Source organism: Callorhinus ursinus, unplaced genomic scaffold (genome assembly GCF_003265705.2).
Source record: "Callorhinus ursinus isolate GAN/ISIS: 27379988/994484 unplaced genomic scaffold, GSC_fseal_2.0 scaffold20, whole genome shotgun sequence".
In the NCBI taxonomy this organism is placed as follows: Eukaryota; Metazoa; Chordata; class Mammalia; order Carnivora; family Otariidae; genus Callorhinus; species Callorhinus ursinus.
The window spans coordinates 31,089,865-31,105,915 of record NW_027397082.1 but is presented as its reverse complement, the minus strand read 5'-3'; the positions used below and the strand labels follow the sequence as shown (position 1 = coordinate 31,105,915).

General features: G+C 37.4%; 1 protein-coding gene across 8 annotated transcripts in view; it reads left to right on the top strand.

The window, feature by feature from the left end:
- ZFAND4 (zinc finger AN1-type containing 4) overlaps positions 1 to 16,051 on the top strand; it is a 100,227-nt gene that overhangs the window by 75,109 nt on the left and 9,067 nt on the right. For 5 of the 8 annotated variants that reach the window (XM_025881076.2, XM_025881077.2, XM_073904498.1 and 2 more), the window contains 4 exons: positions 4,409 to 5,584; positions 6,505 to 6,559; positions 13,571 to 13,688; positions 14,848 to 15,778. In XM_025881076.2, coding sequence (XP_025736861.1) covers positions 4,409 to 5,584; positions 6,505 to 6,559; positions 13,571 to 13,688; positions 14,848 to 14,983 — 1,485 coding nt within the window. In that variant the 3' untranslated portion in view covers positions 14,984 to 15,778. Of the gene's footprint in view, positions 1 to 4,408; positions 5,585 to 6,482; positions 6,560 to 13,570; positions 13,689 to 14,847; positions 15,779 to 16,051 lie in introns of those variants that run through there. The other 3 variants (XR_003210024.2, XR_012381746.1, XM_025881078.2) reach the window with 2 other exon arrangements.

Here is a 16,051-nt window from a genome sequence, read left to right as displayed (position 1 = left end):
TTTAGGATTTGTCTCTTCTAACTGGTATATTGTTGGCTTTATTATCTTTTTAATTTTATTTTTTAATTGAAGTATAGTTGACACACAATGTGTTGTCTTTTAAATCTAAACTGACAAACTTAAGTCTTTTACTTAAATTTCGTGTAATTACTGATATATTTGGATTTTTATCATCTTTGTTTTCTGTTTAACCAGCTGTTTTATGTTGCTCTTTCTCTCCTTCTTGTCCTTTTTTGGATTAGTCTATTTTTCCCTTATTTGGTTTTTGTTCTGCATTACTTTGTTGGTTATGCATCCTTACACTGGTTTTTCAGGTGATTACCCTGGAGATTATAATGTGCATCCTTAACTATTAAGTCCAATAAAAATGATGTTTACCACTTTCCTGTTAATGACAGAATTCTAGAATTATATATATAATAATATATATAACTCCACTTATATATCCAAACTCCACTTATATATCCAAACATCTTTTGCGTCATTGTTGTCATACATTTCAATTTTACAAAATTTTTTAACCTCTCCAATTGTTTTATATTGCCAATATTTTTATTTATATTTACCCACATATTAATCTTTTCTGTTGCTCTTTATTCTTTTCTGCAATTATGTGCTTTCCTTCAAGGATTATTTTCCTTCTATCTGAATCATTTCTTTTAGTATTTCTTTTCATTTGGGGTTTCTAACAATGGATTCTTTCAGCATTTGTCAGAAAACCTATTTATTTTACCTTTTGTATTTTGAAAAATGTTCAGTCTTTCAGAAATGTTATAGGACTTGTACAGTGGACACCCATGTACACTGTACCTTGACTCACCAATTAACATTTTTACATGTTTGCTTTCTCTCCTTTTTTCACCTGATCTGTTTGGGAGTTAGTTGCAGGTATCATTTCCCTCTAAATACTTCATTTTGTATTTATCTCTTAAGAACAAGGGTCTTCTCCTGCATAACCACAATTCAGTTATCATACACATGATTTATCACTGATACACATTCTGTCAGCTATATTCATATTTCTCTATGTCCCAGTAATGTACTTGATTTTATTTTGTTTTGATTTTTGCTGTTTTCAATCTGGGATCCAATCAAGAATCATGCATTGCATCTAGTTGTAATGTTTTCTTGGTCTCCTTTTATACAGAACTGTTTCTAGCTATGAAAGTCCTAGACGGCATCTTCTTCCATTATGAGGCTATTTCATTTACATTGAAAATCTGTTGTTTAGTGTCACCACCTTCATTAAGTATTCTAGTTAGATCTTCTGGAGAACTGGCTGCAGCTTTTACATCACCACTGTGGCTTCACCTTGCACTTTTATGTTATGGAGACAGCTTCTTCTTTAAACCTCTACTAATTTCAGACTTTTCTTCTGCAGCTTCCTTACCTCTCAACCATCCTAGAATTGAAGAGAGTTAGGGCCTTGCTCTGGATTAGGCTTTGGCTTAAGGGAATGTTGTGGCTCGTTTGAGACTACTAAAACTTTCTCCGTTTTCTACAATAAGGCTATTTCACTTTTCTTATCATTTGTGAGTTCACTGGAATAGCACTTTTCATTTCCTTCAAGAACTTTTTCTTTACATTTACAACCTGGCTATTTGGTGCAAGAGGTCTAGCTTTCAGCCCGTTTCAGCTTTTGACATACCTTCCTCCCTAAGCTTAATCATTTCTAGCTTTTGATTCAAAGTGAGAGATGCACGACTATTTCTTTCACTTGAACACTTAAGGCTATTGTAGGTCTAATTTCAGTATTGTTGTTTCTCAGGGAATAGGGAGGCCCAAGGAGAGGAAGAGAGTTGGGGGGATGGTCTGTTGGTGGAGCAGTCAGAACACATACAACATTTATCAGTAAAGTTTGCTATCTTATATGGGTGGGGCTCATGACACCCTAAAACAATTATGGTAACATCCAAGATCACTGATCACAGATAAACATAGTAAATATAATAATGAAAAAGTTTGAAATATCGTGAGAATCCTTGAAATGTGACCCAAAGACATAAAGTGAGCAAATGCTGTTAGAAAAATGGCTTTGATAGACTTCCTTGATGCAGGGTTGCCACAAACCTTCAATTTGTAAAGAATACAGTATCTGCAAAGTTCATTAAAGCCAAGTATAATAAAAAGAGGTATGCCTATAATTTTTATTTAACCAAAGGAATATTAACAGTTGTGTGAAGACAAAAGTGAGGATTTTGTGTGGCAAAGTAAGTTTCTTATTTCAGGAGCACCTTCTTTTCTTGGTATAGTGAAATGCAGTTTTTTTAATCAATAGTACTCTTTCACTGGAAGGTTGGGTTGTTGTGTTTTCTGATTTGGTGACTCCCTTTTGTGTCAGTGGATCCTTACTTTTATTTTCTTGCTGGCTTCTTTACCTTCACTATCAAGTCTCAGTGGAGAACTTTCAGTTTACCCCTTCTTCCCCCAGAAGTTATGTCTTCTTGAAGCTATCTGCTTAGGCCCTGAACATGTTTCAAGTCACTTGCTTTTGGTTTCCTAGTAGCTTGTGTTTTCATATCCTAGATCTTGGGATGCCTGGGTGGCTCAGTTGGTTAAGCATCTGCCTTTGGCTCAGGTCATGATCCCAGGGTCCTGGGATCGAGTCCCATGTTGGGCTCCTTGCTCAATAGGGAGTCTGCTTTCCCTCTGCCTGCTGCTCCCCCTGTTGGTGCTCTCTCTGTCTCTCTGACAAATGAATAAATCTTAATATCCTAGACCTTAAACCTCTTTTCAGTATTTTCATAATCAAGTGGGATTTTCTCCTTTAAGGGTTTATCTTTGTTCCATCAGCCCTTGATTATCCACACCTCTCTTTTTCTTCCTTTCTTCTTTTCCTTCCTCTCGCCCTCTCTTTCCCTCCCTGTTTTCTCCCTTCCTCCCTCCCTCTCTGTTTTACTCCCTTCCTTCCTTCCTTCCTCTCTGGCTCAACACTTTTTCTTGTCTCTCACCACAGGCATAAGCTTTGCAGATGAGTCTCCTAGATTTGGGTATTTTTCTCCTTATAGGTAATTTGAAGTTGATTTTATCTGTCCCCTGGCTTTGATGAAGGCATGAGTTATGGGTTATTTTATCTGCTTATTTGATTGTTGATATGTATGGTTTTTTGGAGGATGCATGGAGAAATTCAGATTTAGGCAACCACTTTTAAGCTCTACAGCCCAGAAGTCATCACCTCCATTTTTGAAGAATACTTTTGTTGAGTAGAGAATTGCAGTTTGACATGACAGTGGCCCTAGGATAAAAGCAGCTACAGGAGCCAGCATATTTTTCCAGGGTTCTTTCTTTGCAGTTTTAGCTCCTCTAGTTCTTGCCTCAACTGGTGTCCACTAAATTATCTGGCTTTTCTTATATTTCTAGGTTGGGAGTGTTATTTAGGTCATCAGGTGTTCCATCCCATCCTGATGCACATTTCATCCAATATCTTGAGGCTTCATATCCTTAATTTTTAAATTTATCCATAACATCATGAATTGTCATAATACTTTTATTAAAACTTAGTGTATTAAGGACCCCTAGACCACTCCCCAATTTGATGATTTGCTAGGAAGACTCACAGTACCAGCATATAGGTGCATTCCTGGCTAAGATTTGTTGCAGCAAAAATGGTATGAAGTAAAATCATCAAAGGGAAAAGGCTCATGGCTCAAGTCCAGAGGAAACCAACCACAAGCTTCCCAGAATCCTTTCCCAGAAGAGTCTCATGGACATGCTTTATTCCTCTATCAATGAGTTGTGTCAACTATGGAATATTGTCTACCAGGGAAGTGTTTTAGAGACTCTGTGCCCAGGGGTTTTATCAGGGGCCGTTGATGTAGACACCCTCTGCCTAGCGTGTACCAAAATTCCAGACTCCCAGAAGGAAAGCTGGTATTTAGCACAAACCATATTGCTTAATCAAACAGGTTAGGCACTTTTCAGTTAGGGTGGTGGGAACCCTCTTGAAATACAAGTTCCCAGAAGCTAGCCAAGGGCCAACCTTGCAAGCAGGCCTTTGCAAGGATAGCAGTTTAGGCCTCTTAACTCTTTTCTGTAGGACCTGAGTAGTCAACACTTACTCATCTTACTAGGAAAGATTGTTGGCGATCTAAAATAGGTTGGCAATATCATATCTCCTATAATCAGTGAGTTTTCTTCTCAGCAAAACTCTGACAAATAATCAGTAGTGAGGAAGATAAATAAAACAAAATTTGTCTTCTTTAACATTCTCAGGAAATCATCCTCAGTGGAGAAAGAGAGCAAAATTCTTCTCAGTCATAAGTTTAAGATTTTAATCTTTTAAGATATTTTTAATTGAGGTTATCAAAATGCCAATGTTGCAGTAAATAACATTTTATTCCTTCATTAATTTTCGCTAATAGGTAGACAAAATGACTGTGAGAAATTATATATTCACTCTTTTTTTTAGCCTAAGAAAGCTGTCAAGGTAAAACCTCATCCACCTGTAGCTCCTCGACCTTCTAGTAGTTCTACAGCAGCTGCTCGCCACAGATTGTTAAGGGTTCTCCCCCACATTGGGCAGTCATGTTTACCTTCTCCTGAGAATGCGTATCTACCTGAAACTTCCAGCAATGCAGTTTCAAGTTTGGCAACTCTGCCCCCTGCTGATAGACCCATGTCATCTATCGCTAGCGATTTTCTTAAGGAAGATGATAACTGGGAGAGTAACATACTGTCTCATTCCAATAATGGCATCAAACTACCACCTCAGATACCCCCTATGGAGTTGGAAAATGACAAAGAGCTTGCTGATTCTGTTCTCCATCTTGGATCATCCCTGCCTCGGTGGACAAAACACTTTTCAGGAAATTTGTCATCTAATAATGAAGATGACACTGTTTTATTTTCAACTTCAGAAGAATGTGTAACTGAAGAGTCACTTCTACCTGAAGTGGGTTCATTTGCTACATTTACAGAAGGAAACACTGATGAACAGAGCAGTGGCTTGGAGGTCACACAGAAGGTAAATTCAGAGTTCTTACTCACTAATGATGACAAAGGGTTGAAAGCTGCAGAGCAGCATCTTAAACATTTTGCAAGAATGTTGAGTGGTGAATCGGTAGAAACTACAGTTCTCAACCACCGTGAATTAAGTCCTCACAAGAATAGACTCTTGTCACCTCTTCGCTGTTCTACACCAGTGTCGCTCCATAATTCTCTGGTGAAATCACAGAGGCAGTCCAAATGTTTTGAGTCTGGGAATCTCCAGTCTTCTGCATCACAAAATGTGCTTACGTCATTGGATGTTCGAAATATAACTGATTGTTCTTTCTCTAGGACTACTCGCTTTCGAGCTGTTAAAGTTGATTCACCCGGGAAAAGATCTGATATTATTTCTAAAGTTGAGGCTCGGGATATCACAGAAATGGCTAACAAGGCTTCCAAAGAGCCTGTTGGTTGTGTAAATAATATAGGTTTTCTTGCTTCGCTGGCCCGGAGTGCAAGCAGAGATAGCTTACAGAGCACACATGGAGCAGGCAGGCTTCGGACCTCTGGAATTGGGCTGTCTACAAGCCTCCAGCATTTTCAGGAGGAAGATCTTAGGAAAAATTCTCCCCAGTTAGAACCTACAGATTTTTTTCTAGTAAGTATTTGCCTTTCAGGTTGCTCTACTAGTTATCCTTAGAGTCATTCAACATATTTAAAATTTGTTTTTTTGTTTACATAAGTAAGGAGGCCTAAGGTTAAATTCTTTTCATAAGTTTCTCATAAAATGTTTATCTAGTTTGTAGAAAATATTTTTGACAGTTGAATTTTAAATAATGTTTTAGTCCTAAATTGAGAGCTGTAATTTGAAAATAATTTTGTGCAATTTATAACATATTTTTAATGCTGAATATTTTTTTTTAAAGATTTTATTTATTTGACAGAGAGACACAGCCAGAGAGGGAACACAAGCAGGGGGAGTGGGAGAGGGAGAAGCAGGCCTCCTGCAGAGCAGGGAGCCCGATGCGGGGCTCGATCCCAGGACCCTGGGATCATGACCTGAGCAGACGCTTAACAACTGAGCCACCCAGGCACCCCTAATGCTGAATATTTTTATTAGTTTTTCCCAAATAAGAACTTTTATTTATGCCATCAAAGTTCATTCTCCTAAGGAAAAATAATAAGTAAAATATTGCTGGATGTGAGAAACAGATTCCAAGTTAATTTAATTAAAAATTTAATTAAATGAAAGCCCAATAGCATTTCCATAATAAAATACAACCATAATAGTTTCTTAACTATAGGGAACAAACTGAGGGTTGCTGGAGGGGGAGATGGGTTGGGGGATGGGGTAATTGAGTGATGGGCATTAAGAAGGGCACTTGATGTAATGAGCACTGGGTGTTATATGTAACTGATGAATCACTAAATTCTACCCCTGAAACTAATAATACACTATATGTTCACTAACTTGAATTTAAATAAAATCTTAAAAAATACAAGTATTTCATGTTTAGTGATCTTTTCTTCTGTTCTTCATTAACTTACCTCTGTAGATGTTTTGTGTTTTAATTATAGTCTGCCCGTGGTATTGGAATGAATGGAAATAACACAGCAGCAGGGAGAAGAGTAGGTAAGCTGCCAATAATTTTGAAAGTATAAGCCTAACAATCATTTCATTATGCATACTGTATTTTCCCAGAGAAAAAAGAAGAACATTCTTTGTTGTATGTATGGAGTAAACTCTCCCTAAACTTTGTTCCACTTAGAAAATGATTATGAGAACTGACTGTAGGACATATTTGAAGAATAAAACTAAAATTGAAATTAGGTCTCTGTTGCCTTGGGAAAAGATATCGTCTATGTGAAAAGACAAGAAGAATGAAAAATTACCATGTAATTCCCAATCCTTTCAGTCACTGGCCACTCTACAGCCAAGCTGGGCTGCTGGGTGGGTTTTGTGAAAGTATCCTAGAGAGGTGTTTCTTAATATCATGATCCAGTATCAAGGATGGTAGTAAGCTCCTTTTGATGAACCAGTTATTTCTGGATAAAAGGAAAGGACAGTCCTTGAACCAGCCCTTTCCAAAGCTCAGTAGCAGAAGTGGCTATAACATTAGCACTCCCTTCTTCCAGGAACACCTTAGAAGTGCACTGGCCAGTCCTTATTTCCAGGACAGCCGTTATTATCTCTTCTTTTGTGGTTTAATACCCAGACTAGGGATGGGAACTCACTACCAAAGATGTACCACCTTTGTAGCCCCGGAGTTCTCAAGGATACCTTATAAAAGTATATAAAATGGATGTGACAACCAATATAATATATATTATGGTTATCACATGAGTTTTATGCCTTTAAAGAGATACTTAGGGTTTATTTTTCACTGCTATGTAAGGCCCAGAGTTTTAAAGTCTTATTATATCTACTTTTTTTCAGTTTTGAATTCTGGTAAAATATACATAACATAAAATTTACTGTCTTAACCATTTTTTTATTTTTTTTATTTTTTTTAAAGATTTTATTTATCTATTTGACAGAGAGAGACAGTGAGAGCAGGAACACAAGCAGGGGGAGTGGGAGAGGGAGAAGCAGGCCTCCCGCGGAGCAGGGAGCCCGATGCGGGACTCGATCCCAGGACCCTGGGATCATGACCTGAGCCGAAGGAAGACGCTCAATGACTGAGCCACCCAGGCGCCCTGTCTTAACCATTTTTAAGCATATAACTCAGTGGCATTAAGTACATTCACATTGTTGGACGGTCCATCTCCAGAACTCTTTTTATCTTGAAAAACTTGAAACTCTGTATCCATTAAACACTAACTCGTCATTCCCCTGCATCACCCCAGCCTCTAGTAGCCACCATTGTACTTTCTGTCTCAGTAATTTTAAATACTCTAAGTATCTCATATAAGTGGAATCATATAGCATTTGTCTTTTTCTGTCTGGCTTACTTCATTTAGCAAGGTTCATCTATGTTGTAGCATATGTAGAATTTCCATACATTTTAAGGCTGAATAATATTCCATTGTGTGTATATACAGCGTCTTGCTTATCCATATATCTCTGGATGGAGACCTGTGCTGCTTCCACATTTTAGCTCTTGTGAATAAGGCTGTTATGAACATGGATGTCCAAATATGTCTTTGAGACCCTCCTTTTAATTCTTCTGAGTATATACTCAAAAGTGGAATTGCTGGCTCATATGGTAATTCTATTTTTAAATTTTTAGGAACTGCCATACAGTTTTCCATAGTGCCTGCACTATTTTACGTTACCTCCAACAGTGTGCAAAATTTCCAGTTTCTCCACGTTCTTACCAACACTTGTTATCCTCTGGGTTTTTGTTTGTGTGTTTTTTTGATAATGGACATTCTAACAGGTATGAGGTAGTATCTCCTTGTGGTTTTGGTTTTCATTTCCCTGATGATTAGTGATGTTGGGTATATTTTTATGTGCTTAGCTATTTGTATGTCTTTGGAGAAATGTCTGTTCAAATATTTTGCCCATTTTTAAATTGGGTTGTTTTGGGGGTTTTTTTGGTTGTTGAGTTTTAGATATTCTCCATATATTCTGGATACTGATCCCTTATCAGCTGTATGATTGGCAAATATTTTCTTCCATTCTGTAGGTTGCCATTTTACTCTATTGACAGTGTCTTTTTTTTTTTAAGATTTTATTTATTTATTTGAGAGAAAGCATGAGCAGGGTGAGGGGCAGAGGGAGAGGGAGAAGCAGACTCCCTACTGAGCAGGGAGCCCGATGCGGGGCTTGATCCTGGGATCCCGGGATCATGACCTGAGCCGAAGGCAGACGCTCAACCGACTGAGCCACCCAGGCGCCCCTGACAGGGTCTTTGATGGACAATAATTTTTAATTTTCATGAAGTCCAGTTTGTCTGTTTTTTTCCTTTGGTGCTTGTGACTTTGGTGTTGTGTCCAATAACTCACTGACAAATTAGGGGTGCCTGGATGGCTCAGTTAATTAAGCATCTGCCTTCAGTGTGTCCAATAACTCACTGACAAATTAGGGGTGCCTGGATGGCTCAGTTAATTAAGCATCTGCGTTCAGCTCAGGTCATGATCCCAGGGTCCTGGGACCAAGCCCCACATCAGGCTCTCTGCTCAGTGGGGAGCCTGCTTCTCCCTCTCCCTCTGCCTGCCACTTGCCCTGCTTGTGTGTGCACTCTCTCTCTCTCCCCGCTCCTTTGTCAAATAAATAAAATCTAAAAAAATAAAAATAAAAAATAAATTATTGCCAAATCCACTGTCATGAAGCTTTCCCGCTATATTTTCTAGGAGTTTTATAGTTTTAGGTCTTACAGGTCGGTCTTTGATACATTTTGAATTAATTTTTTAAATGTATATATTTTTGTATATGGTGTAAAGTAAGGGTCCAACTTTATTCTTTCTCATGTGTATATCCAGTTTTTCAGTGCCATTCATTAAAAAGACCGTCCTTTCCCCATGAATGGCCATGGGCACCCTTGTCAAAAATCATGTGACCCTATATGTAAAGGTTTCTTTCTGGGTTCTTGATTGCCTTTCTTTATGCCAGTACCACACTGTGACTATAATATATCTGTGTTTAACTCTAATTTGGCCGTCAGTGCTTTTTCACTTCTCTTCTCACTCTTCCTCTGAAATTGCTGTTGCTGAGGTCCCCGAAGATGTCCACAGTTTCCAATCCAATGGATACTTTTGTATCCTTATCTTGTTTGATTATTGTGGCCCTCCTCCTTGAAATAGTTTCTTTCTTTTCCTTTGTTTCTCTTTTTTTCATTTCTTCTTTTTTATTATGAGCTATCATATTGTTGTAGATTTTTGTTTTGTTTCATTTTCTTAAACCGGAGTTTCTTTTTTTTTTTTTGAAAGATTTTATTCATTTATTTATGAGAGAGCAAGAGAGAGAGAAACAGCACGAGAGGGGAGAGGGTCACAGGGAGAAGCAGGCTCCCCGCTGAGCTGGGAGCCTGATGTGGGACTCGATCCCAGGACTCCGGGATCATGACCTGAGCTGAAGGCAGTCGTTTAACCAACTGAGCCACCCAGGCCCCTAAACCTGAGTTTCTTTTTTAACTTGTTTTACCAGCCCTCCACTTGTCCCCAGGTATACACTCTTTTTGTTGATTTCATTTAAGTCAAGCCATCAGCTGCTACCTGCAGTGATCATCACCTGAATTAGAGCTGTGTAACTTACTGCCATTTCCTTTCAGTAATAAGTGTATCATTCTGAATTTCCTTGAGTCTGTGAGAATTTTGATATAAGTTTTATTTAATTGATTGCTAAGTTCTTCCGTTGGTTTTCTTTGCTTTTAACTTACAGGGTCTCCCTTGGAAATCCTTTCCATCGTTTAGTCATCATTTTTAGGCAGAGATTACCAAACTTGTATCCAGAACACTACTCTGTTGGCTGTCTTTTCTGTTGGGTAAATTTTTATAGATCATTGTCTTAGATCAATTATTAGACTAGGGAATGCCAAACAAGTGAGTTATTCCAAATAACTTTAATCTTGTTTTGAAAAGCAACTTTTCACGTTGGAATTATTTTACTGACTTTTTCTTTATTCATATGTCCAATGCACTTTGAGAGAAGGCTTCAGAGAAGAATTGATAATTGATGATATGTTCTTACAAGCTGAGTAGGGTTTTACTAGGTTGACAAGGTGGAATAGAGCATTTTAGAAGAGACTGCACTTGTGAGTGGGGTCTGGTGCTTCTTTGAGAGTGGGTATGATGTGATAAATGACAGAAAATGACTCTGGAAGTTAGAAAGATATCATATTGGACCTATAAGACCCTGAATGCCAGGGTAAAGAACAGTAGGAAACGTGTATACTAGTGGTGGGTCCTATCATGAAGTAGATGACTTATAAATGGTTTTATTTAAGAGGTTTATTTAAAAAGTTTATTTATATAAAAGGATAGATGGCATATATGGAAACCACTCTTGTAGGAGAAGACTGCGTTTGTGTCACTACCGTGTTGTATGTTTCTGCACATTCACAAGAATTCTTGAATGAAAAAGTTTGGGAAACATTAAGTGAGACAATTCCAAGGAAAGAAAAAAAATGAAAATATGACTACACTGAACTAAATTATTATCAACAGGTTATTCCATTGGGGAAGAATATTCTAAACCTGTATTTCAAAGATAATTGCAATTATTGAGTCTCCAGAGGATATCTGGTACTATATATGCCTTTCCTGTGTGTCCTTTGCAAATGCTTATCTTATTTTCATTTTTTAAGAAGTGGAAAGTACCCCATCACCTTGTTCTTGATAACTCTAAGTGCACTTGAAGAAGAAAGTGCTTATTAACTGAGTTAGCACTGAGTCATTTAGTTAGTTTCCAATTTTGTTTACAGTTTTAGGCAAGATCTAGGAAAGTATTTCAGACTGGTAATAAAGCTGACTTAATGTTACTGGGTTTGTATATCCAGCACCCAATCTGGGTGGCAAAACATATAGCACCAATTCTTTGTAATTCCAATTTTTTGAACCCTTGAAGGATTTTCAGAGACTTTTAGCTGCCATATAAACATTAAGCCCAGGCCTCCCAAACCTTTTTCAGTAGTGAATAGGTACCAGTACCACTGAGACTCTACCACTTTTCTTCTCATTCTTTTCCCCTTGTTTTCTTTGTTTGCCTCTTGCTTCTTGGCCTTTTAGTGCCACCAAGCACAGTGTGCTTGTACTGTTATTGTAACAACTATGGGCAATGACTTGGAGCCTCTCTGCTTGAGTCAGGTTTGTTGGAATTTTGCTCAGTTCTAAGAGTATTTCACTTAGTAATTAAAGAAATTGATTTAATTATTTCTTTTTCTATTTGTTTATTATTTTTTAAAGATATTTATTTATTTGACAGAGAGAGACACAGCGAGAGAGGGAACACAAGCAGGGGGAGTCGGAGAGGGAGAAGCAGGCTTCCTGCTGAGCACAGAGCCTGATGCAGGGCTCGATTCCAGGACCCTGGGATTATGACCCGAGCCGAAGGCAGACGCCTAATGACTGAGCCACCCAGGCGCCCCTATTTATTTATTTTTAAAGATTTTATTTATTTATTTTGGAGAGAGTGAGAGCACGAGCGGGGATGTGGGCAGAAGGGGAGGGAGAAAGAAAAAGTCTGAAGCAGACTCCGCAATGAGCAGGGAGCCTGACACAGGGCTCAATCCCAGGACCCTGAGATCATGACCTGAGTCAAAGGCAGACGCTTAACCAACTGAGCCACCCTGGCAACCCTGATTTAATTATTTCTTATGTAATAACAGATGTGCTTTTTTTTTATTATGTTCAATTAGCCAACATATATCATTAGATTTTGTTGTAGTGTTCAGTGGTTCATTAGTTGCTTATAACACCCAGTGCCCATCACCACATGTGCCCTCCTTAGTACCTATCACCCTGTTACTCTGTCCCCCAACCCTCTCCCATCTGTAGTCCTCAGTTTGTTTCCCGGAGTCCAGAATCTCTCATGGTTTATCTCCCTCTCTGATTTCTTCCCATTCAGTTTTCCCTCCCTTCCCCTGTGGTCGTCTGCACTATTCCTTATGTTTCACATATGAGTGAAACCATATGATAATTGTCTTTCTCTGCTTGACTTATTTCACTTAACATAAAACCCTTCAGTTCCATCCATTTTGATGCAAATGGTTTTTTTAAGATAAAAAAACAAGTTGTTACAATAGTACAAAATTTAATAAATATTTTTTGGAAAGGCAGTAGTACTGTGAAATTGAGCAGTGCACCATATTAGTCACTATTGATTATGGGATATTTTATGTAATTAATAACATTTAAAATTTTCAGAATTGCTTTTTATGTGTGAGAACTGAGTTGACCTTAAAACACTTAGAAACCTAAGGGAGAAAAATATATGTTATGTTGTCTAAAAAATGATAAATTGAAGTTTTGAAAGAATAAATAGGAGTTCCTGGATGGCTCAGATGGTTAAGTGTCTGCCTTCAGCTCAAGTCGTGATCTCCAGGTTCTGGGATCGAGCCCCATGTCAGCCTCTCAGCTCAGCAGCGAGTCTCCTTCTCCCTCTCCCTCTGCCTCTCCATTTGCTTGTGCTCTCTCTGTCTCTCTCTCTCAAATGAATAAATAAAATCTTTTTTTAAAAAAGAAAGAATAAATAACTTGCTTGTGGTTTGATGAATATAATTTCAGTGGTGTAATCAGGATGAAAAGACCAGTTTCATGATACTCTGGTGCTTCTTCTTGATGTAAAAGTATTCTTTTATTTTCCCTCTTGGGTGTTTGTGTTATATATTACATTTTTTCCTCTCAGAGGCCTCATAAAAATGATTTTGATCCAGAAATTTTTTTCTATTCTCTGTCAAAGTTTGATGTACTTTACAATTACTGAAAATTGCCTTTGGAAGTATTCAGAAAAGTGTCAGTGTGTACAGAAGTCCTGAAAACAATGTCTCAGTCAGTAGAAACTTACTGCATCTTTAAAAATATAACAGTTCTGCATCTTCACTTGTAGATTCTGTAGATAATTTTGGATATAAAAATAGCACAAATTATTTTTTTATGGCAAGGAAGTTTCCTGTGACAGGGATGTGTTTTATGTTTTGCTTAATACTATTTCACATTTAAAATGCTGTTCCTGTATTAATCAAGGTATTCTTTCTTTAAATAGGAGAATGTACTCATCACCTCCCACCTGTGAATGCCCCTATTCAAACAAAGAAGAAAGCAACAAAGCATTGTTTCCTTTGTGGAAAGAAAACTGGACTGGCTACTAGCTACAAATGCAGGCAGGTTGGCTCGCTGGAAAAGCTGAGATGCTTTCTTTGTGGTGACCCAGCATAGGGATACAGTATAACACATTCTTTAAATTGGCTATTCATAACATCATTAAGATGATGTTCAAATAGCAGTCCTCAGTTGAGCTCCTAATTGGTTAAAGTAAAGAGTAAGTAGACAGCTCCTGAGTTTATAAATCATGAGATCCTTTCCTGTCCTTCAAGTTAGGAGATTTAAATCAATGGGAGAATGTACTTCCTTTGTCTTATGATAGATATGCTTGGTTTTTGTTTGAATAGAACTTGGAAGAACCCCTCCTCCAAGATTGTTTTAAATTGAACAGAAAAGGGACTAAATTTAAAGTTATTGTAATTTAACCATTATATGGTACAGTTTTATTTGAAAACAGACGAATAGTATATTCACAAAAATAATTTTCTCATAATTATTTCTTTCATTAGCATTGATTAATATGTTCTGAGGACAGTATCTGCCCTTAGTTTGAGTGCAGGCATTAAAATTAACTGCTGCTTCTTAGAGTACATTTTATTCAAATAGAAACAGCTCATCTTGTTTGGTAGAAATATTTAAAAAATCCTTTCATAATTAGTTTTTTTTTAAAGATTTTTATTTATTTATTGAGAGAGAGAGAATGATAGAGAGCATGAGAGGGAGGAGGGTCAGAGGGAGAAGCAGACTCCCTGCTGAGCAGGGAGCCAGACGTGGGACTTGATCCCGGGACTCCAGGATCATGACCTGAACTGAAGGCAGTCACTTAACCAACTGAGCCACCCAGGTGTCCTCATAATTAGGTTTTATGTGATTTTCTTTTGAGACTTTCTCACAAATTCAGTTCTCCCAGGTTTATTAGTTATAAGAGAAATGATAGACATATTTATCAGCTTTTGCAGTTTTACTGCTTCATAAAGATCTGTATCCTGTTTCATTCCATAATAGATTCTTTATTATAAACTCTCATATTCATGATAGTTAGCTTTTTCTTTTTGGGGTACTTTTGCTGGTTTATGAGCACAAGGGAAATGTGTATGCTGAAAATTGCTAAGAGAACCAGAGGGCTCCTATTGGATACCCGAAGTCAAGCTCTGATCTTCCAAAGAGATGAGCCTCTATAGAAATGTGACATTCACATGAACTTTTCTTGTGCTTTAGATGTGGAAACAACTTCTGTGCATCTCATCGCTATGCAGAAACTCACAGCTGCACCTATGATTACAAGAATGCAGGGAGGAGATACTTACAGGAGGCAAATCCTGTCGTTAACGCACCCAAACTTCCAAAAATCTAGCTCTTGCTCTGCGCCTAGGAATTGTATTACAGTGACAGAAGATTTATTGTTCAGACTGCATTATTTTTGTTCGACTCCAAAAGATTTGCCAAATGACAAAAGCATACAATGCATACTGTTGGAGAAAGAATACTACTGTATTTGACATCTTTATCCTTTGGTGAATCAAAAGTTTTAAAAGTTTTAAAAACTTTATAATGATTTAGCTTTGTTATTGCATGTCTTGTGTTAACTATTTTATATTTGATACTGCAATTTAATAGACAAGTCTTCAAAAGATGCACTTTAGGAAGTTATCACTGACTATGTAACCAGCTTCCACATTGCACAGAAATGTGCCGTCATGCAATGGCTCTACTCAAATCCACCACTTTTTTGAGGGGTGGTGGGGGTGGGGATTTGTTTGTTTTTTTTTTTAAAATGTGTGAAAATTTATTGAGTTTACTAGCAAGTTCCTTTTTATTTCAAGCTGCTTTTTATAAAAAGGAACATTTTGTTTCCCAGTGTGATTTTAACACATATATATTTCTTCCATATTCAGATTGGCATTCAGATATATATCCATTCTATAAAACACATCATGTTAATCATACTATATATTTCTTAAAATACTACTTTTTGAATGGTAGTTTTACAATAGGAGGGGTCTCAGTTGTTGCCATTAAATACGGAATCCAACTTTTCACTTTTTGAAAAATGGCTGCATTTAAAACAAAATCTCACAACTTGGTTTGTTTTTCTTATAAGTTGAGTGCTATTACCAGGAGAAATTCAAATAAATATTCATTTTCATTATGAGTTTGATTATTTGATTATTTACAATAATTTTTCTTTTATAATTTAAAAAAATTTTTAATTTAAACTCAATTTAATTAACATATACTATATTGTTAGTTTCAGAGGTAGAATTTAGTGATTTATCAGTTGCATATAACACCCAGCGCTCATCACATCACGTGCCCTCCTTAATGCCCATCACCCAATTACCCCATCCCCCCACCGACCTCCCCTCCAGCAACTGTTTGTTTCCTATAGTTAAGTGTCTCTTATGGTTTGCCTCCCTCTCTG